Raw genomic sequence first — 20,857 nt, forward strand, 5'->3', positions numbered from 1 at the left:
GGATGCGCTCATCCAAAGCCTCACAGCTCTGCGGAGAGGGCTTGGCTCTAACTTTGGGCTGCTGTGAACGACCCGGCCAGCGTGGTGGAAGGCAGCAACACCAAGCAGCCGTGCCCGGGGCAAAGGCGATGCCGCGCCGGGTGCGGGGCTAGTCGGTGCCTTCGAGCCGGGCACAGCGGGACGCGGGTGGCCTTCAGCTCCCCGTTCCTGGGCTTGCTCAGCCTTTCCCTTGCCGCTCTCTGCCTGCCTTGACCGCCGCAGCCGGGGGAGGGCTGCAAAGGCCAGCAGCAGGCGCGGGGAGGCCGGGATGCGGGAGTCCCTCCGCCCGGGACGCTGCGGGATTTGCTGGCCGGGGGCCGCGCCGGGACCCGCCCGGGCTTCGAACCGGGTTGGAAAATGGCTCGTGTATCTTTAACCCACCGCGGCCAAGGCGCGGCGGCGAGGGGCGGTTTGGTTGGGGTGTGTTGGGTTTTTTTTTCTCTCTCTTTAGTTAACAATGGAAACTTTTTTTTTTTCTTCTTCTCAGCGCTCCCCTCCCGCCGCGCAGCGCCCAGCGCGCAAGAGAAAAAAAAAAAGAGAAAAAAAAAAAAGAAACTTGTTCCGCTGAGTTCAACCCCAGGCAGGCTCACAACTTCCTTCCTGCTCTCCTACCCCCCTCCCTCTGCTCTCCTCCTCCTCGCCGCTCCTCTCCCTCTTCTCCTCCTCCTCCTCCTCTCTCCGCCTTTCCAGCCGCACCGGGAGCGGGAGCCGCGGTAGCGGCGCGGACCTGGACGGAGCGCGGAACCGTCCGCGCCCGCGCAGGGCAGCGTCCCCCGCCGAAGCGCGGAAGAGGAAAGCCCGGCGACTCCCGGCCCCCCCGCGGGGCGAGGAAAGCCGCTTGAAACCGCGGAGAGAGCGGGACTCCCGGCCGTGCACCGCGCCCGCGGAGATGGTTTCTGCAGCGACCTACGGCCGCCGGCGCCGGCGGGCGCTGCCGGGCGGCGCGTACTGAGGGCGGGCGCGGATCCTGCTCCCAGGTAAGTCGCCGGGAGTGGGGGGGACGGACGGACACGATGCCCCCTCCGCCGGGGTGACTCCCGAGCAGCCGCGCCGGGAGCCCCAACGGGCTGTGTGCGGTTCCAGCCGGGCTCCGCGGAGAGGAAGGGGCGAGGCGGAGGCGGGCAGAGGAGCAGGGCGCTGCACCGGGAACGGGCGGGCTGTCCCGCACCCTGCCCTGGCCTCGAGCAGGCTGTCCCGCACCCAAAATCTGACCGCGCACCTCTGTGGCAGTGCTCGCTCTCGCACCCGAGCCGGCGTGCTGGGAGCTTTGCAGTGCCGGGGATCCCTGCAGAGAGGGGGTGCCCGCACCACCTGGGCTCTGCTGGGGCTCTCACTGCGTGCTTGGAAGGATGGGGAGCCTGTTGGTCACCCCCTCACTGAGACCTGTGGGCACTTAACTGCCAGGAGCCTCCCAGGGCTGAACAGGACTACCACCGAGAGCATCACACACGAGTGCTTCCAAAGATGTGTACCCCTGTTAGCCATGCTTAGCACACATACATGCAAACAAGCCCACACACTCATGTTGGCGGTGTGTTGGCATAGCTCTCACGGGTTCCCATGCCCCAGCACGGGATGGGCATTGCAGCTCCAGTAGCACTTGGAGCAAACTGATATGAAGGAAGGTGTGCTGGCAGACAGAGGGGCACAGAGAGCCACCTGCAGAAGCGGGGTCTCTCTCACATGTGTACACACACAGGGCGAACGCCACCACATGTGTCCGTACCTGGGATTCAGGCTGTGACTTGAAGGCGGTCGATGCCCCAGAAGGCAAACAGGGACAGGGGAAGCATGTTTAGACACGGCACGCATGAAGGTGTGCAATACCGTGTTGGTACAGATGGCGAGTTAGGAGAGTAGAGGGGACACGGTCAGGTACCATACTGTGGAAGCAGGGAGAGTTCTCATGTGTCGCTTGAGGAGAAATCCATGCCTGAGGCTTGATCTTGGTCATAGGTGACAAACCAGAAGGTGGTAACTTTGTGCTGTTGGGAATTGTTCCCTTCCTTCATTAAGTGTCAGCTTTGGGGGCCAAAACTTGAAAGCTGCTGGCTTCCAGCTCACACCAGCTGACTGTAACTCCCGAATTCAGGCCAAGAACGGCTGCTGACTGTGTGTCCGCTCGGACGCTGCTGCTGCAGCTGTGTGACAGGCCACCTGGAGAGGGGGCAGGGAAGGCAGGAAAGAGGGGAAACAGCTCCAAAACTGATTTCCCCTTGACTCAGACCCTTCTGACAGCTCAACTGGGTTGTGGCATGCTGGGGGTCTATGCAGGGACTGGTGGGGGGGCGGGCACACAGGAAGGAAAAAGTCTGGCCAGATGTGTGCATGCACAGCTGGAGGGTGAGCTTGGGGCGGGGGTGGGGGGGGTGGGGTGCAAAGCTACTCTTACCACTTGCCTCCTCTCTCCCCAGCCGTCCCGTTATATGGAGCTGCAGGTTGGGGCCAGCCCAGCTCCCCTGCTGCCACCCGGAGATGCTTCCGATCCTGGTGTGGAGAGACCCTCGGCAGCCCCGCGGAGCCTGAGTGCCGAGGCGGCGGCGGCAGCCCCCCTGTGCGCCCCAGCTGACTACTATGGCCGTGTACTGCTATGCGCTCAATAGCTTGGTGATGATGAATAGCAACAGCGAGGTGACAAGTGGCAGGAGCAAGACGCCGCCTCCTGGACAAGGGCTGCCCAGGGGCCCGGAGACACCCAGCAGCTGCCGCCCGGTCCCCGTCTTCAGCCCGGTCTCAGTGCCTCCCCGCTCCCCACACCGTGGTCCCGCTTTCCTCTACCCCCCGCTTGAGGAGCTCCCAAGGCAGCCGGGCAGCCCCAGGGGGCGGCGGGGCAGCTGGGGTGAAGAGGGGCAGCCGGGCAGCCCCACAGCATGGCAGCTTCAGCGAGAGCTGCACAACGTCCAGGTGAACCAGAAAGTGGGACTCTTCGAGGCACATATCCAGGCGCACAGCTCCAGCACACAACCACCGCGGAGCCCCCGGCCATCCTCACCCCGGCCCCGGCCTGCCAGTCCCGCAGCGCCGATGGTAGGACTTGGAACCGGACCCCGGCCACGAGCCTATGGGGAGAGTGAGGCCCCCAGTGACGGTGGGGTGCAGGTCTGGCCGAGCTCTGCAGAGCCCTCAGGGCGGCCAGTGGTGATGGTGGTCCCAGCTGTGGGGCTGGTGGAGGGCAGCAGCCCCCCGGAGCCATCAGGGCCTGGATCATGGCAAGGTGAGGTGGTCATGGCCCCTACAGGACTTGAGGGCCAGTGCCCAGCTGTCAGTGGGAGCATCCCCGCCGTCATCGTCACGGACCTGGGGGGCCCGGATGATGAGGCAGGCACCGTGCCCCCTGGCAACCTGCCCGTCCGGAAGCTGTCGTCGTCTTCAGCCTCTTCCACTGGGTTCTCCTCATCCTGGGAGGAGTCTGAGGAGGACATCTCCAGCGACCCTGAGCGCACCCTGGACCAGACCCCGGCCTTTCTGCAGACCCTGGACCAGCAGAAGCCCCGAGTGGTGAGTCTTGCACCAGCCTTGGGGAGGTGGGGCGAGGGCTGGCAGCATCCCTGCTCTGAGGCACAGCTGCGGTGGGAGGGCAGAGGTTTGTAACAGCAGAGGTCTGCAGAGAAACTTTCCACTTGCTTGGCAGTGCTTGATTTCCTTTACATGAAAAGCTTATCCCAGTTCCTAGTCTGAAGATCCCCTGCTTGCAGGAGAGAGCAGCTGTACCCATCCCACTCTGCATGGTCCTTGCAGAGCTTCCCCGGCACTACAGTTGCCCACCAGCGTGCTTGTCATGCACCCACGGACCGCAGGCTTTTGCTAATATGTGGTTATGAGCCTCAGCTTTCCCTCAGCACAGCTTCCCTGGGCACTAGAGGTTTCCCATGATTTACATGAGCGTAAGGGAGAATTTATTTCCTCCTTGGAGTTGAAGCTGTGTGTGCCAACTGTTAAAATTTACACTGATGCCCATCAGCACAATGTCTGCGTGCCTTTCGCGTGGAAGCAAAAATCTCTAGAATTTCTGATAATTCCCCTTCTGAAGAAAACATTTTACTTGTGTGGGGTGTCTTATATTTTAGGTGAGCATGTTTTTGTTAGGTATTTATACTGAGTTCATTTGCTTCTGGATCTTTCCTTCTTTGTCGTGGTGCTGGCTGGGAGGCTTCAGGTGAGGGAAAGCATCATTGTTGTCTTAGCTTTAGAGCAGGAAGGTCTCCTTGGAGAGGAGGGCATCAAGGCTCCCTCCATAGGCAGAGACTCATGGCATTTCTTGAATCATTTGGGGAGTTCGCTTGGTGTCTGAATGCTCTGCACAGAGTGTCCTTTGCTCAGAACTGTTTACACAATTTATCTAGAGGGCTCTGAGGCACTTTACCCCAGTGCAGGGTGCCCATCATGAGGTTCTCTAACCAGCACGTGGACTCTCCTGTCTTCCGGTTGGGAGACGTTACACCGATTTGAGCTCAGTGCTGGAACTTGGCATTGACAACCCCTGGAAAATGCAGGGCAATCCAGTGGCTCATTAATTAAGGAGTTTGATAAAAGGCCCGTCAACTTTCAGTGATGTGGTTTACTATGTAACTTTCCGTAGATGCTTGATAGTGAAGCTCTTGCAGAGCTCTGTGACATGAGGAAGACCAGTGCAGGGAAACATCTAAGTAAAGTCAAGGAATCAAACTCAGGGAGAAGTGTCTGATGATGGTTTGTAAAACACTCAGCAGTAAAAATAAGTATCTTTGCTCTTCTGCTTGTTTCATCCTGTTCTAAGAACTCAGGCTCAGTTCTGCTCAGGATGGAGTAGCAGTTGAGTAAAAGCACAGTTAATGAAGTTAGAAGTCTGCAGCTCATCGTGTTTGCAGACAGTTTTGTATTTTGGGGCTCTCAACTGATGAATCAGCTCGCTCCCTTTGGGAGCTGCTACAATCCCTCTGCTGATTAAATTCTTCAGGTTTTGTGTGCCTGAGCTGTAGCAATCTCTGCTCTATTCTCCATGCAAATGACTGTTCCTGGTGCCAGATCCCACTGATTTGCTGCTGAAAACAGTACGCTGATGGGCAAAACCATGCCTGACGCTGTTGTGGAAAGCTTCCTGCGGTCTCACGCTGACTGCACAGCCTCCTGTGGCCTCCAGCAAGCTCAGCTAGGCCAGTGGCTTGGCAATGAACAGGCAGGGCTCGCTGATGTTGCCAAACAGCCTGGATCAAAGCAAGCTCAGATCAGGTCTATGATCAGGCTAACTCTGGTGGGCTCAGTGGGACTACTCCAAGCCAAACGAGGTGAAGGTCTGGTCCCAGACGCATCAGGCAGCCCAAGGAGGTGCACTTGATCCTTCTGTTTCAGTGCTGGAGTCATCTCCACAGGGGCTGCTGGGCTGATTTACAGCGATACTTTCCACTGGGCTCTGCAGGTCCCATGCAGGGCCCATCACTGGCTTTGGCAGATTATAGTCAACTTCTCAGCAGGGTCATGCGCAAATGCCCAGTAATTCAAAGCTGCTTCATGTAAATAACACCCAACTTTGTGTATTGATTGGCAACATCTTTTAAACCCATAATGACAGCAGAAGGCAGCTACTGAAACAGTCTCAGGTTGCACACTCATTTGTTTTCATGAACTCACGACTTCCTTTTACTAATGCACATGGTCTGGAAATGAGATGCGTAATGAGGGAGAGTGTGTGAGAAGCTCTCTCCACAGCTCATGCTTTTCCGTCAAAATAAGTCCCGGGAGACCTTGGCCGACAGAAACCAACATTGTTCCTCTGAGTTGAGTAGATAAACGTGGGGCAGGCAGAGAGCCTGAGTTGCCTCTCTGCAAGGGGTGCTGCTGACACGGGGGAAGGTGATTGTACCTGGAGGAGAGGTAATGAGCAACAAGAAAAGCCGCTCTTGCTGCAGACACGGTCTGAGCCACACATCGTGCGTAGCACGTTTACAGGTTTGATAAAGAGCAGGCTTGCTTCTGCCCTTCCTTTCTGGAGGCCCTCTGGCTCAGCACATTTGTTAGGGATGTCTGGCTGTCTATTGTAATTCCTCCTGGTATCCCTGGGACACAGGCAGGCCCCTCCAGCTGGCACAGACTCATCCTCCACTGGTACCACAGGTAGGAAACTTAATTTGCAGCTGGGCCTGAAAATTGGTCAGTAAGAACATGATGTTGCCTGGTGGGGGAGGGAGTGTGGCCACTTTTTTTGGACACCGTGACCTGGGGCAGCTCTGTGGCTGATACAGGCTCTGCCTTTGTTTGTTGAAATTTTGAGAACACTGTACTCAATGTACTGCCTGTACCTGGAGCGCTCCAGTGCCCAGTGGGCTGCACAGCACTAGACAACCGTGACCCTGCTGTGATTATAGCGGACTTCTGAAGTGCAGTGACAGTAAGAGCAATTTGATGTTTTGCTATTGTCTGATTGCAAATTGCAAGTCCACTTAAGGTCTGAGTAAACCTCCGCGTAAGGGCTTTTGCAGCTGTGGCTTTCCCCGGGCTGTGGGCTGCTGCTGGAGAAACCCCACACTTGTTTATTGATGCTTGTAAGGTTTCAAAGACACTTGAGCAATTACACTTCTCAGGCTGTGTGGGAGGGACAGCCTGCCCAGGCAGCAGTTGGGATGCGGACACTGCAGTGTGACAACGCCGCGGGGCAGTGCTGGCTGCACACAACGCCCCCCCCCCCCCCGCCCCCCCCCCCTACCCCGCCACAGCGATGTGAGAAGTTTGGGGAAACAGCAGGTGTCCCTCTGCTCACCCACTGCCCAAGCTGTTGGAAGGCGACTGTCTTCATCATGGCGCGCGCGTCTCATGCTGGAGAGAGGATTTCTCCCCTCCTGGCTGATAGCACAGGTTGGGTGCATAGGAAAGTGAGAAGGTGCTCCCTGTGCCCAGCTCCTAAAGGGTTTTTTGCACCCAAAATAAGCCCCATTCTAGCTGTGACTCCCATTCACTTCAATGGGAATATGCAATTCTTTGAGGTTTGCTGTGCCTGGGGGACCCTGTTTGCTCTTCCCAAGGGAGAGCTGATTGCCTGAGGTGTGGTTGGTGGCAAGAGGCTTGGCCCCAGTCTTGGAAGCTGTCTGTGCCCTTGAAGGGAAAGATATTCCAATCCTGGTCATTGCAGTGAGTCATCATCGTTGACCTAAATCCCCTAATTTGTCAATTCCTTGGCATCTAGGGATAAAGCAACAGGGGGGGGGAGCAGAAATTGTGCAAGTACGTAGTATAGAAAAATAACATGACTAGGGCAAAAAAACCCACCTTCCTGGAAAAAACAGTTCAAGACACCGCAGTGTTCCTCTTCCTGGCTTTCCCACAGCCGCTGTGGAAGCACAAGGACACAGCAGAGCAGTAATCAAGTGACTCTCTGTACATTGTGAAACCGCTGCTCCTTTCAGCAGGCAAAGCAGCTTGCTCAGAATAAGAGACTACCATTAACTGGTGCAAAATGGCAAAGAGCTTTTGGAAAAAACCCTAATGGTGTTGCTGCTGACAGGTGATTTTTTAAATTGATTTATTTGTTTGACTCTCAATGGCTGTAACGCATTTCTAGAAAGGAGCCAAGTTTAGATAGGGTTCGTGTCAGCCAAGGGCCTGCGGGACCCTTGCTTATTTCACTTTGAGATGTTCCAAGGCATGAGCTGACAACAGCACTCCTGGTTTGTTCCTATAAAAATCAATCACATTAAATACACTTTCATTAGCTTTCTTCCTAGCTGTCGCTGTGATCAGGAAGTGTCTGTGTAACAGAAACCATGACCACATGGCTATGGTGATGCATGCAGGCCCTGGGAATGTATTCTGTATGCTGGCTGTGTTTATGTATTTTCCTCCTTCCTCCCACCATATTTTTCTTAAAAGCTCCTCAGCTTATGAGTTGGTGAGTGGGATCACCAATTTAGTATCGATATAATGCCTGGCATGTTCAGGCCCCGCTTGCTTGCTCTGAAGAGTTGCTCCTCTAGTAATGCGTATTCTTGCCCAGGAAGGTGCTTTGCACGCAGGGCAAGCTGCCAAAGGACGGAGCCTCCTTCAGCACCGCTGTGGGAAGACTGGGAGGAAAAGGAGAGTGAGGTCAACTTTTGGAGCACCATGCTCAGCAGACCTGGCAGCATGGCGTGTTTTGTCTGTCGGGATGAGATCAAGGCACCCCAGCCCCCCACTCCTCCCTTCCAAAATCAGTACCCCACCCCCACCCCAGTGCCTGGCAAGAGCTTCAGGCTCTGTAGGTGGAATCTGTGCACTCTGGACAGGTCATGAAGCACTGCTCCCTATTTGGTAGCTTAGCTTCTAGCTACCTACTCACGTAGCCTTCTTGAGGAATAAGAAGCCTTGTTCATGGTCTCCCAGTGATAAAGGCTGAGTGAAGATGCCACCATAACCTGATGGGGGCTGAACGATGCTATTTCAAGTCCATTTTCATGAGCTTTTTTAAGCTTATGGGGAAGGGTTTCTTATCTGCTCACATTCTTCATGACTGACAGAACAGGAATTGCATGGCACGTAGCAGATCCTTTTCACAGAGGGACTTGCTAGCACAGCTGCTGTCTCTTGCATTTTTAATTTTATTTTTTTTCTCCCAAACAATTTCACACAAAGGCATTTATAAAATGTGGAAAAGGCCTGGAGCATTTCTGAGGTGTGGGAAGAACAAACATTAGGCTCATCATCTTTAAGGTTCCCCAACTCTGGCAACAGCCAGGGTTCCTTCCCTTCTGACAGGAATGGCAGGAGCTTGGCTGGTTGGACCCTTTGGGATGTAAGCTGTGTGTCCGTGCAGTGGGGTTCCCAGATCAGCAGAAAATTTACAGCTTTGTCTTTACCTTTTTAGAGCCTTGTGACGATAAAAAACCCCAACCAAACCGTAGTCAACACCTGTCTCATGTTTTCCATATTATTTCTATACCGTGTTAGGACAGATTTGCATCTGAAGAAAATTTCATTGCAGCTCTGAGCTCTCATCCCCTGCGATGACGGAAAGCCAGTGCTGAGCTAATGTTTTCTTTGCGTGTGAATCTGCTCTAACTCACTAGAGGAATAATGGCGTCTACGTACGATGTTAAATGGTGCCTCGGCTAAGAGTAGTCTTCTGTAATTGTTAGAGATTATTTTGTTTATATCAGTAGGTAAATTTGTGCAGTAATTTGCTTTCTTCCAAAGAAGCCTAGCCAAGCTTTCGAAGAAAGCTGTGTTAATATTTAACAGACAGCGAAAACCGAATGTTAAAGTTTTCAACTCGCTGAGTAGCTTCACAGCCTGATAGCTGTTCTCAAACGTGACTCTTCGGGGAACGTGGGCTCCCACACTTGCTGGGTCACTCAAAATGGCCCTTTTATAGAATTCATCTTGCTCAGCCTCATTGGATATCTCCTCGGGATAAGTCTTCTCCTAAGGTACTTTTCTTTGATGGGATCTTGAGGATTAGCGCAGGAGTGTGCTTAAAACACAGGAATCCATTTCTGAAGCACTCGTGAATGTTTTCTATAAAATTTATTGGAATTTAAGCCTTACTCATGCACATAAAAAGCCAGGTCACGCATAGCCTCCACAACGGCTGCAAGCAGTTCAGGAAGCTGCTTCAGCCTGAGGTCTACCAGCTTCAAAGAAAGTGCTTCTGATTTGGCTTTTAAATCACTGTTTAGGCAGAAAAAACATTGTGATTTGCTCTGTAACGGGGTGTCCACCAAACAGTGCCTTTCAGCGTGAGTTGGTGTGGGTATGTTCAGAAGCTCGGGGTCTCCAGCCACGAGTTTTGGTCTGGGTATGTGACACGAATGTGCTCAGAGTTGGTGGAAGCTTTTGGAAAAGGTAGCTTGCAGCTGCTCCTTTCCCAGCCACGGTGGGAGTTCGCTGCCACAGAGCCTCTGTCGCAGCTGTGTGCCTGTGGAGATCCTCACTGCCTGAGTCAGGCATGGGTCGCATTGACTGAGTGCTGGCATTTTCTGACCTTAGTTTCTTAGCGATCGGCATATTATTGGAGCCTGAAGCTGCTGCAGACTGCTAAGACCCATATTATTATTAGCCTTTTGCCTCTCACAATGTATGTCTCAATGCTAACATACGTTTCAGCCCTGAGAAGAGTGAGTTTTTTATAGTAAAGAACATTCTTTTCATTAATGATGCGGCGTAAGAGACAGTCTAGTAGAAGGAATTAAATTATTCCTTTCAGATCTAAGATTTATTGCTAGCCAAAACAGAAGGATTGCTTTTGGAAGGAGAAGTAGGGAGTAAAACAACAAGTGCTTAGCACTTACAACTTCTTGTAAGCTGTACAGTGTATTATCTGATCAGCCCTGCACAACAGGAACTGCATTAGCATTCAGCACTGTTGTGGTTTTAAGTAATAGTAAAGCATCCCTTGTCTCCCTGACAGACATATATGAGCTCCGGAGTGGCATACCAACAGGCAGTTTAATGAATTTGGTTCAAAGGGCCGAATCGGGTTGTCTGAGGTTTGGTTTGCAGGGAGGTCGGCACCGGCGGTTGCCATGGTGTAGGCCTCGCTGGGTCCACGCGAGTTTTGCCTGGGGTTTCATGCGTAGCTCTTGGGGCTCTCGCCTCCTTGACTTTCAGTCTTGTACTTGGGGATTTGAAAAATGGGGCTCTTGGACTGTGTGAAGCAGAGGGAGTTCTCAGCCAGGTCTCTTTCCCTGTCACAAAACTCCCTTCAGCCTGAATGCTTTAGGCTTTGCCTGCATGGTGACCAGTGTATCAACACCGGCAATAACCAGCACAGCTTGTGTCTTGGTAGGATGGCTATGGATGGGCCAGGAAGCAGGCCCAACCGTCTCCCATCAGAAGGGACCGTCAGAAACGTGCCACTAGAGTGGAAGTTAGCAGAGGGCGAAGCAACAGGCAGCACCTACCTTCGGCATCACCTCCTCCCCCTCCCCCTTTGCTTCCTGTCCCTTTGCCCTTGCTTGGGCAATTCATCTGCAGCAAGATAAAATCAAAGAACCCTCTTCCTTTGCTAAACAATTCTCTCCTTTTGTTAGGGTCAGATAAAATGCTGATAAAAGCTGTTGTAGCTCCCACCGAAGCCAGCAAGAGCATGCTGCAGATTCGGTCCTTGGCCGATGTTCGCCTTGCTCTCCCCTGCACGCATCCAGTTACATCGCGCAGTAGATCCAACACTAAACTGAATAAATGGAGCAGAGACGCGGTCTCCATGGTAGTTTTGCCCATTGAGAGGTATGGTGCTTCAGGGCCTTTGGGGGCAGGAGTTTCAGGAATGGAAAGATCTGCTGGGTGACTTTTGGCAAAGTGCATTTTAGGGTCAGGTGCTTTTTCTCTCGTTCTGCACTAGAGAGTCTCCAATCCCTGCTGCTTGGGAAGAGGGCAGGAGCGGAACCTTGCTCGCTGAAGCTGTGCTTTGACAAGGCATTTTGGAGAGGCACAGGAATAACTTTCATCCTGTGGAGCTAAACGCATTCAAAACATTTTCATTAAATGGAGACTTAAATGCAATGGTGGAGGGAGCCTGGGTGTACCCCTCAAAAGAGAGGAGAGCAGGGTGCCAAGGAGGAGCAGGGGTGAGGGGGAGGTGGGTGGGCTCCTTGCGTGTGGACTATAGGAACTGCTCAAGCCCCATTAGATACCCAGGGGCGTGTTCCCACTGCGAGCGAGGTACAGAGCAGCCGGGGGAGAATTAGCAAAGTGTCCAAGTGTAATATGGTTGCTATTATGGGTAATATGTATTTAACGCTCTGCAGGGACCATTCAAGCCTGCATCTGTGGGAAGGGGGAAAAAAGGCAAGATTTGCTTTTTTGGCAGGCTGCGGATCAGAGAGTCCAATCTGCGATCTCTGGGTATGTTTTATGTGGGTGGGTTTTGTTAAGTTACAGGCAAAGTTATTGCACCCCTAGGCTACTCACATTAAATGTTTCTCTTATTTTAGGAACATTCTTTCCAGGCTCAGCTAGATTTGTTTTTATCTTCTCTATGGCAATTGATGATCTAAGTTTAAAATGTATAACTCGGCAGGATTCTCCTGTTATATATTTCTTCCACAGCTGTAGCTGAATCAGGACAGCATAATCCAATGACATGCTGCAATGCCTAATGCTTTCTTTGATACATTCCAAATTAAAGGAGTCACCAAAGTTTACATGCCCAAAGTAATCAATTTAAACAATAATAACAACAAATCCCAGGCCATGATTATATCTTGAAAGTGTTGGGGTTCTGGGTTTTATTTTTTCCCCTCCTAACTTCTCTGGTCCAGCTTAAGTCTGTTTGTAGGAAACTCAACGGGACAGATAAAAGATGATGAGGCAAACAACTTAATCCCTTAATAATGTCAAGTGGAAAATCCAACAACAGATTGGCAAGGAACTCAAATAACAACTTCACAGTGGCCCTTCCTGAGGACTACAGACCTAGTTTAAAAGGCCAGTCTTGGGATATAATTAGAGATGAGCCTGAATTAGTGCCCACAGGTTCAAACATTTCTTTGAACTCTGAAACAGAGCCCAATTCCATTGTTTTATCCATGCCTGCCTAGCGTCAGCTTAGCTCCACTGAAGCCAGTTCAGCATCACCTTGCATCCTCACGCTGCCCTTGGTACCCACATAAAGTGACCATGAAAGCCCCCACCATGGTGTTTGCACCTCGGGGTGCTGTTACTGATGAGACTGTGGGATGGCAGTGCGACTGCGCTGCCCAATTAGGTTCCTGTCATGGCAGTGTGAGGAGGAGGAAGAGGAGGCGAGCTGGGCACCGCTTCCTGCCACCGCGCTGGCCTCTCAGTCCCACCAGTTCATCCTGCTCTGGCCAGGGGCTGGCATACAGCTGCACCCCCACGCAGCACCCCTCATTCCTGCTGGTTTAGGACAGCGTTGGGCTGCCATTTATAGATGCACCTTGAAAGCAAGGCATGTGGTGATAGAAGTAAGAGGCACTTGGAAATGCAACTGCCAACCACCTTCAGGAAGAGGGCGTTAATTGTTATCTCCATGGAGCTATATTTACTTGGAGCTGAAAGCCCTTCACCCTGGGGTGGGAATGCCGCACTGGGGGTAGAGGCCAGGGCATCCAGAAAGGAAACAAAGGAAAGAAATATTAGAACCGTGTCTTATCTCTGTCCACCTGAGTTACTGTTGTGTTTTAATAGAATATGTGAAACCCATTGTTTGAATAAACCCTGACGAGTGTGCTTTCCCAACTCCATTGTTTTAACATTCTCCTAGGAATTTGTATAGAAAATGTTCCCAGTCCAGTTTATCTCTCTCTGCTTGACAAATCCTGCATTTCCCTTCCATAATTTCAGCAGTGGGAACTAACCTTGATCTTTTTGCAAAGCCAAGAGAATCGCCTTGTCGGGTGTCACATTGCCACCTTCAAACACAGTGTCATGGGTTTTGGGCAAGATGTACCACCACTGAAAGGAGGTTTGTGTAAAGCTTGTGTTGCAGATGAACTTTTGGAAAAGCTGCTCTAAACCAAACCAGGCCCTCTCTCAGAGGAGGGAGCAACTAATGTCATCCAGCGCTCTCAGAAGTCCCGTTGCACAGCAGGTTAAAGCAAATGGTCTGGAACCAGCGATACAGCTCAGCCCCTCCACTGTTAGCAGGTCAAGATCTGTGTTTCATCTTGCGTGTAACAGACTTGGCCTCTCTCCTCGGGACTCTGCTTTCTTGTGTCACTCTTCGTTGCTGGGATGGCTCTTTAGAGCCTGGGAGAGCAGTGTGGGAGTATGGATGGCCAGAAGTGACCGTAACATTGACCAAGTGCTGGGGCGGTACTGAGAGGGAAATGCAGAGGTAGCACGATGCCGCCTTGTCAGCTCTTGTGGATGGGAACCCTTCCCAGAAGGCAGAAAGCTCCGAGGAGCCTGTTTAATATAGGCTGATCTCATGCATGAGCATACGCAGGAGTTGACCTTTCAGCACTGAAATGAGAAGTGATGGGAATAGAATAAATCACAGCCTTGAAAGAAGAGCCAAGTAGCTTAGATTTGCACCTCAGGAGAAGGAGTCAAGGTGGGGAAGCTGAAAGAGCTGCAGAGGAGCCAAGTGACAGGTTCGAAAAGCGATCTTTCAGCTGTGGGTTTGGCGAGTCTTTGCAGAGCAAGCCTGCAGAGGAAAGGCTATTGAGATGTGAAGCTGAGATAAGAGGTGATGAGCCCCAGAGGTGAATTTTAGTGTGGTGGGTAGGTTGGAAAGACCCTGTTAGGGATGTTATCCTGAATAAATCTACAAGGCTCACAGATGGGTTGGATGTGAGGATGTGAGAGAAATAGATCCAAGTTTTCCACCTGCTAAAGGTTTCAGGGTAGGAGCAAAACACTCACAAATGAGAGCGGTAACATTTATGCTCACATTGCAAAGGCATAAGCTTTTTCTGTGAACTGCCAGGCTGCAAAGAATCCAGCCTCTGCTTTGCATTGCAAGCCTCAGAGGCATCATCTTTCCTTCGAAACCAAAGTTTCCATGAACTTGATAGGAGGTAGCTCCGAGCCCCCATGGCTCAGAGGAACTCCTTCTGCTTGGTGCCTTCCCTTGGAGCCCAACTCCCCATTTGGTCTCAGAGAAGGGTGGTTCAGCATTTTTTCAGGGCAGCCATAGCAGAGGTTCAGGGTGCTCTGCAGCACAGAGCCCATTGCTGCCTGGAGAGATGCTGGGGTTTGCCCTCCTAGCCTGCTCTTCTCAATCCCCTGTGCCACATCCCCAAGGCAGCTGTACCCCCAGCCCTGTCCGGACAGACCTTGATGGGATAGAAGGTTGTAGGAGCTGGCTGGAGCTGGGAGAACAGTTTTCTGTCAGAGAGTATATTTTCCAGCAAATGTCAAGGGGGAGGGGGAGTCAAAATGATTCACAAATCCAAACACATTTTCTGAATAGTTCTGGCCTAGAAAAAAAATACAGAGGTGGAGGAAGAGGGAGGGTTGTTAAATATAGCGATGCGTGTCATTCTGACACTTTCAGAATGAACTGTTTCATTTTGGGAATGGTTTGTTTATGTTTTGCAAGCATTTGAAAAGTAGATTTGATTCAAAATGGCATTTTTCACTTAAAAGTCGACCTCAGCACTCAAACACATTGAAAGAAGAAAAGGTTTTTTAGAACTTACATAACCTGAAATGAAACACCTCCTTTTGCTTTGGCTCCAGATGAGATATTTTGGAGTTTTCCTTCCACAGCCCCATGATTTCAGCTTTGTTCAGCTCAATCTGCACATCTCTCTTGGTTGAGCTCTGATGTTAAAAAAAAAACCCATCCATGCTCCATCCAGCTCCCGTGCTGGCCGACTTTTAAATCTAATGCCTTGGAGCAAGTATTTTAGTTTAATCTGAGGTCAACCACACTTTGCTGTGATTCAAACTGAAACCTGTGGTATCAAATGAGTAAGAGCAGTAGGTTTTATAGATAACTGGCAGCTTCTCCGGAAGACACAATGTCAAAGCTCATTTAGAAAAATAACCCAAACTCCTGGGGCCCTGAAATCTGATCTAGAAATCTTCAGAGAAGCTGGCGTTGGCAGACAGCTGAATGGCAGACTTTCACTCCCCCGACGCTCACACTGGGCTCATTCAACTGATTCATTAAAGGGAAATGAGCAAACAGCTAGTAATTACTTTGCTGTAGCCAAAACGTGCCACTGAGTTTCCCCGGACATAGGGGAAGGAACGCACGCGCCCGCTATACGATAAGTCATCATCACGTTTACCATCCCCCGCTGGCTTTTCTGCCCGGCTGGGACACGTCATGCCGTTTTCTCCCCCAAAGCTCATCCTTTGGCATCTGGAGCAGAGCCACGTTTCCTGAGATTTACCTCGAGTGCCTCCTGAGCCCCTTCCCTTTGCTTCTTGGGAGGGTTCAGGCACCGAAGAGGGAGAAAAAGGATGCTTCAGCGTGGGACAGCAGCCTTTTTAGCAGTAGCCTCTCTTGCACAGGGACCTTAGGAAAGACCTTTTCCATTTGTGGGAAGATCTGGGGTTTTACCTGCTATGGGAAGGTTCATGAGCGATTTTCTGGCCCACTGTAATTTTTGTGTTGCTGCAGGGACAGGATACGGACATTGCTGTCATCGAGCTGTGTAGAGGCGAGGGGTGGCAGTGGCCAAGCGGAGGGGTGGGCAGGGCTCCTTTGTGGCCCTGGCAGCAGTGGGAGCTGGGACAGCTCTGCCCGCTTCCCTGCAACAGCACTGGGTCCCCATACAGGGGGGGATGTGTAGTGCCTACAGCGGGACAAGGAATCGAGGCTAGTACGTATGTACCAGCGGTGTAGACCACACACTTGCTGTGAAAACGTAAGGACTCCCCAAAATAGTGAGGATTGTCTTAACACCAAATGTTTTGGGTTTGGTTTTGGTTGGGGTTTTTTGAAGTGCTGGGTTTGTTTGTTTTCCTAGTTTCTGTGCCTTTGACTTGCACTTGGGACATGTTTTCAGTGTTCTCTGCGAGCCAGAAGGCTAGATAGAAATGCATTTTCTTTTCAAAAACGAAAGCTCAGAGTCTCAGCCTGCTGACTGCCAAAGCTGGGGGCTGTGAGAACAAGGCAGAGAACTAAAACTGCAGGAGCGGGCAAACGGGCTATTGAAATAGCTGCTTCTCTCCGTCAGCGAACAGGCTGAATGGAAAGAAAGGCCAGGAGGGCAGAGCATGGAAGCCGAATTGGCTTTCCTGTACCAAAGGGAGGACGCCAGCTCTCCCCCCGCCCTGCCCCAGATGAAGCAAAAAGCCCACACACAGGCAAAGCGAAATCTGCCTGTATCTTTGTATGTGTGTCGTGACGCCCCGGAGAGCAGGTGGCATTCGACTCACACATCCCTGCCGAAATACAGGCGTCTCTCCCAGGTGAAATCTGGAGGTGGGGGCACAGACAGAGAGATACAAGCGATCGCTTGTGTCCCCTGAGAACCAGGAGCACGCAAACTGCACATGGAGGCTCACACCCCTTCTCTGTCAGTGCTGGGTATAAAGTGCAATTTGGAAAGTAATCACTGTTCCTACAGATAGAGGAGATGTGGGGATCTTTGACACAAGCAGGGGCTGTGAGGTAGGAAGAGAGCTCTGACTGTAGCAAACATGAAGTGGGGGGGCAGTGCAGAGTCCACCGGCCAGCACCTCACTGCACATTGTAAGTTCTATAGCAAAAGCACTTCAGCTTTCCAACTAAACAGTTGCATTCAGCCAGCGATCTCTGGAAGGTCGCACACATCTAGTGACGAACCTCAGGCTCTGGCAGTGCTCAGAAAATGCCAGGCAAGGTCTTTGAACCTTCCTGAACCACCCCCCACATTGCTGAACGGCACAGAGGTGCTGTGTGAAGTGACACTGAGGGTTCTCCAGAGGCTCCAAGGGGGTTTGGACTTCCATTTACTTGCTCTCATTGGATACGTAGGCACATTCTCCGGTTTGCCTCTTGCATTAAGATGCTGCAGAGTTCACCTTTCTCCTTTCTAGCTGTTAGGAATGTACCTTTTCTGCCCCAGGGCAGGAGGTGACATGTTGTTCCTTTTAGCGTGTCCTTAGAGCTATTGCATGTTTAAAGGGAACAATCCTTTCAGGGAGGGACTTTTTACAAGGGCATGCAATGATTGGACGAGGGGGGATGGCTACAAACTGGGAGAAGGTAGATTTGTACTAGACAAAAGGTAGAAATTCTTTCCTGTGAGGGTGGTGAGGCCCTGGCACAGGCTGGCCCAAAAAGCTGTGGCTGCCCCCTCCCTGGCAGGGTTCAAGGACAGGTTGGATGGGGCTTTGGGCAACCTGTTATGGTGCAGGCTGTCCCTGCCCATGGCAGGGGAGTGGAACAAGATTATTTCTAAGGTCCCTTCCAACCCAAACCATGAATAATCACGGATGATCTCAAAGCAAAAGCGTGGACGTGCAGTGTATCCGTGGGCCTCGTGCTCTTCTCAGCTGCTCCAGCTGCAGGGTTAACCGTGCTGAAGTCACACCAGGAGAGCACTTCTGGAGGTTACATGCAACATGCAGATGGCCTTCCTGGAGAACAGCTGCCTCCACAAAACTAGCTAAAACTACTGTTGGCGTAACAACCAGAATTAGAATATTTCCAGGAGATAAAGCTAAGGGAAGAAAGCTGCTCTGCTGGCTATTGTCAGAAAGGAGAGTCTTGCATAACAGCAACATTTTCCATATACTGTGCAATTAAGCTCCTTGCTGGGGAATTAAATGGCAGGGCAGTTTAGACAGCGCAGCCAGCTGTAACGTAACACAGGTTACAACACATGCACTCAGTGTCAGTCCGTGGTGTCAGTGTTTATTGAATGGAGTGGGGACTTGAGAAACAGGCTTTGGCATGGGGAACACTAACAACCTGATGGCACTTCACCTCTCGAAAGCAGCTCCACCAGCAGTAGAATATTTTGGGGAATAAACTCTTCAAAGATAAAATACTTTGGAAAGTATCTGATAATCCCTTTAAACCCTAAGACATAGTAATTTTCATACTGGGTAATGAAAAGCATAGATTTCACCACTAATCTTCAATAGCTTTTTGAGAGGCAAAGGAGGCTCTAGGTGTACGGTCAGTGGCCATTCCAGATGATCTCAGAGTCACAGAATTGTAGAATGGATAGGACTGGAAGGGACCTCAAAGTTCATCAAGTTCAACCCCCCTGCCATGGGCAGGGACACCCCTCACTAGATCAGGTTGCCCAAAGCCCCATCCAACCTGACCTTGAACACTGCCAGGGAGGGGGCAGCCACCACCTTCCTGGGCAACCCGTGCCAGTACCTCACCACCCTCATAGTAAAGAATTTCTTCCTAATATCCAATCTAAATCTACCCCCTTCCAATTTAAAACCATTCCCCCTCGTGCTATCACTCCATGCCCTTGCAAAAAGTCCCTTCCAGCCTTCTTTTAGGACCCCTTCAGGGACTGGAAGACCACTGTAAGATCTCCCCGGACCCTTCTCTTCTCCAGGCTGAACAACCCCAACTCTCTCAGCCTGTCTTCATACGAGAGGTGCTCCAGCCCTCTAATCATCTTTGTGGCCTCCTCTGGACCTGTTCCAACAGCTCCATGTTTTTCTTATGTTGGGGACTCCAGAACTGGACACAGTACTCCAGATGGGGTCTCATGAGGGGACAGAATCACCTCCCTTGACTTGCTGGCCATGCTCCTTTTGATGCAGCGCAGAATATGATTGGCCTCCTGGCTGTGAGCACACATTGTTGGCTCATTTCAAGTTTTTCATCCACCAGCACCCCCAGGTCCTTCTCTGCAGGGCTGTTTCTATCACACCATCTGCCAGCCTGTATTGATGGTGAGGATTGTCCTGACCCAGGTGCAGTTCCTTGTACTTGGCCATGTTGAACCTCATGAGGTTCACATCGGCCCATTTTTCCAGCTTGTCCAGGTCCCTCTGGATCACATTCCGTCCTTCTGGCATGTCAACTGCACCACTCAGTTTGGTGTCATCTGCAATCTTGCTGAGGGTGCACTCAACCTCACCATCAATGTCATTGATGAAAATCTTAAATAGTACCGGTCTGAGTACAGACCCCTGAGGGACACCACTTGTCACACCATCTCCACCTGGACATCAAGCCACTGACATCAAGGTCTCTTGATGCGACCACCCAACCAATTCCTTATCCACCAAACAGTCCACTCTGTATCTCTCCAGTGTGGAGAGAAGGGTGCTGTGGCTTTACAGAAGTCCAGATAGATGACATCCATTGCTTTTCCTGTGTCCACTGATGCAGTTACTCCATCATATAAAACCACTAGGTTGGTCAGGCAGGATTTGCCCTTGGTGAAGCCACGCTGGCTGTCTTGAATCACCTGTCTTCCATGCGTCTTAGCATAGCTCCTAGGAGGAGCTGTTCCATGATCTTCCCAGGCACAGAGGTGAGGCTGACAGGTCTGTAGTTCCCTGGGTCCTCCTTTTTACCCTTTTTAAAAATGGTTACAATGTTGCCCTTCTTCTAGTCACCAGGGACTTCCCCTGACTGCCATGACTTTTCATATGTGATGGAGAGTGGCTTGGCAACAATATCAGCCAATTCTCTGGGGACTCTGGGATGCATCTCATCAGGTCCCATAAACTTATATATGCTCAGGTTCCTCAGGTGGTCACGAACCTGATCTTCCCCTACAGTGGGAGGGGTACCCTTGTGCCCCATCTTGCTGCCCACTGACCCAGTAGGGTTGAGGAGAGCTGTTGCTAGTGAAGACTAAGGCAAAAGAACTTACTGAGTACCTCAGCCTTCTCATCTGTTGATATGAGGTCACCATTCTCATTCATCAGGGCAGGTACACTTTTCCTTCACCTTCCTTTTCTGGTTGACATACTTGTAGAAGGCCTTCTTGTTATTCTACGCATCCCTTGCCAAGTTCAGCTCCAGCTGCACCTTGGCCTTCCTGACCCCATCCCTACACAGCCAGGCAGCATCCCTATGTTCTTCCCATGTCGCCTGTCCCTTCTTGCACTGCTGTTGCCTGCTGGTCCCTTGCTGTCTCCTTTTGCTGCTGCAGGAACCAGGGCCAGTGATCGGAGCTGGCTGACTCCTGGAACTAGGCTTCCCTCTCATTTTTCTGGAGAAGGATCGACGCTCTAGAATGTTGCTCCATTTCGGTTGCAAGTCTGGAACGAGATTGGGCCAAATCAGCTCTGTTGTAGCTCCATGGAGTCTGGTGGGCTTGCACGAGGGATAAATCTGATCCAGAGTAAAAAAAACACAGATGGGCTGGGTTAGTGCATTGTTTATGTGAGTGGCTAGACTGTGGAGATCTGCCCAAATTGCAAAATCCCCCCCCTACCAGCTGTCTCCGTGAGGGATCCTTGGGAAAGCACGGCATGGACAGACGGGTGACGAAACGCAGCACAAAGACTGAATTTCCCCTCTCTTCCTACAGCAGGTCTC

General features: G+C 51.5%; 1 protein-coding gene across 1 annotated transcript in view; it reads left to right on the forward strand.

Annotated features, from left to right (window-relative positions):
• The first annotated feature begins 967 nt into the window (after positions 1–967).
• ITPKB (inositol-trisphosphate 3-kinase B) overlaps positions 968–20,857 on the forward strand; it is a 70,443-nt gene continuing 50,553 nt past the window's right edge. Inside the window, exons 1-2 of the mRNA XM_084261472.1 lie at positions 968–1,016; positions 2,454–3,537. Coding sequence (XP_084117598.1) covers positions 2,614–3,537 — 924 coding nt within the window. The 5' untranslated portion in view covers positions 968–1,016; positions 2,454–2,613. The remainder of the gene's footprint in view (positions 1,017–2,453; positions 3,538–20,857) is intronic.

Source organism: Gallinula chloropus, assembly GCF_964237585.1.
Source record: "Gallinula chloropus genome assembly, chromosome: 3".
Taxonomy (NCBI): Eukaryota; Metazoa; Chordata; class Aves; order Gruiformes; family Rallidae; genus Gallinula; species Gallinula chloropus.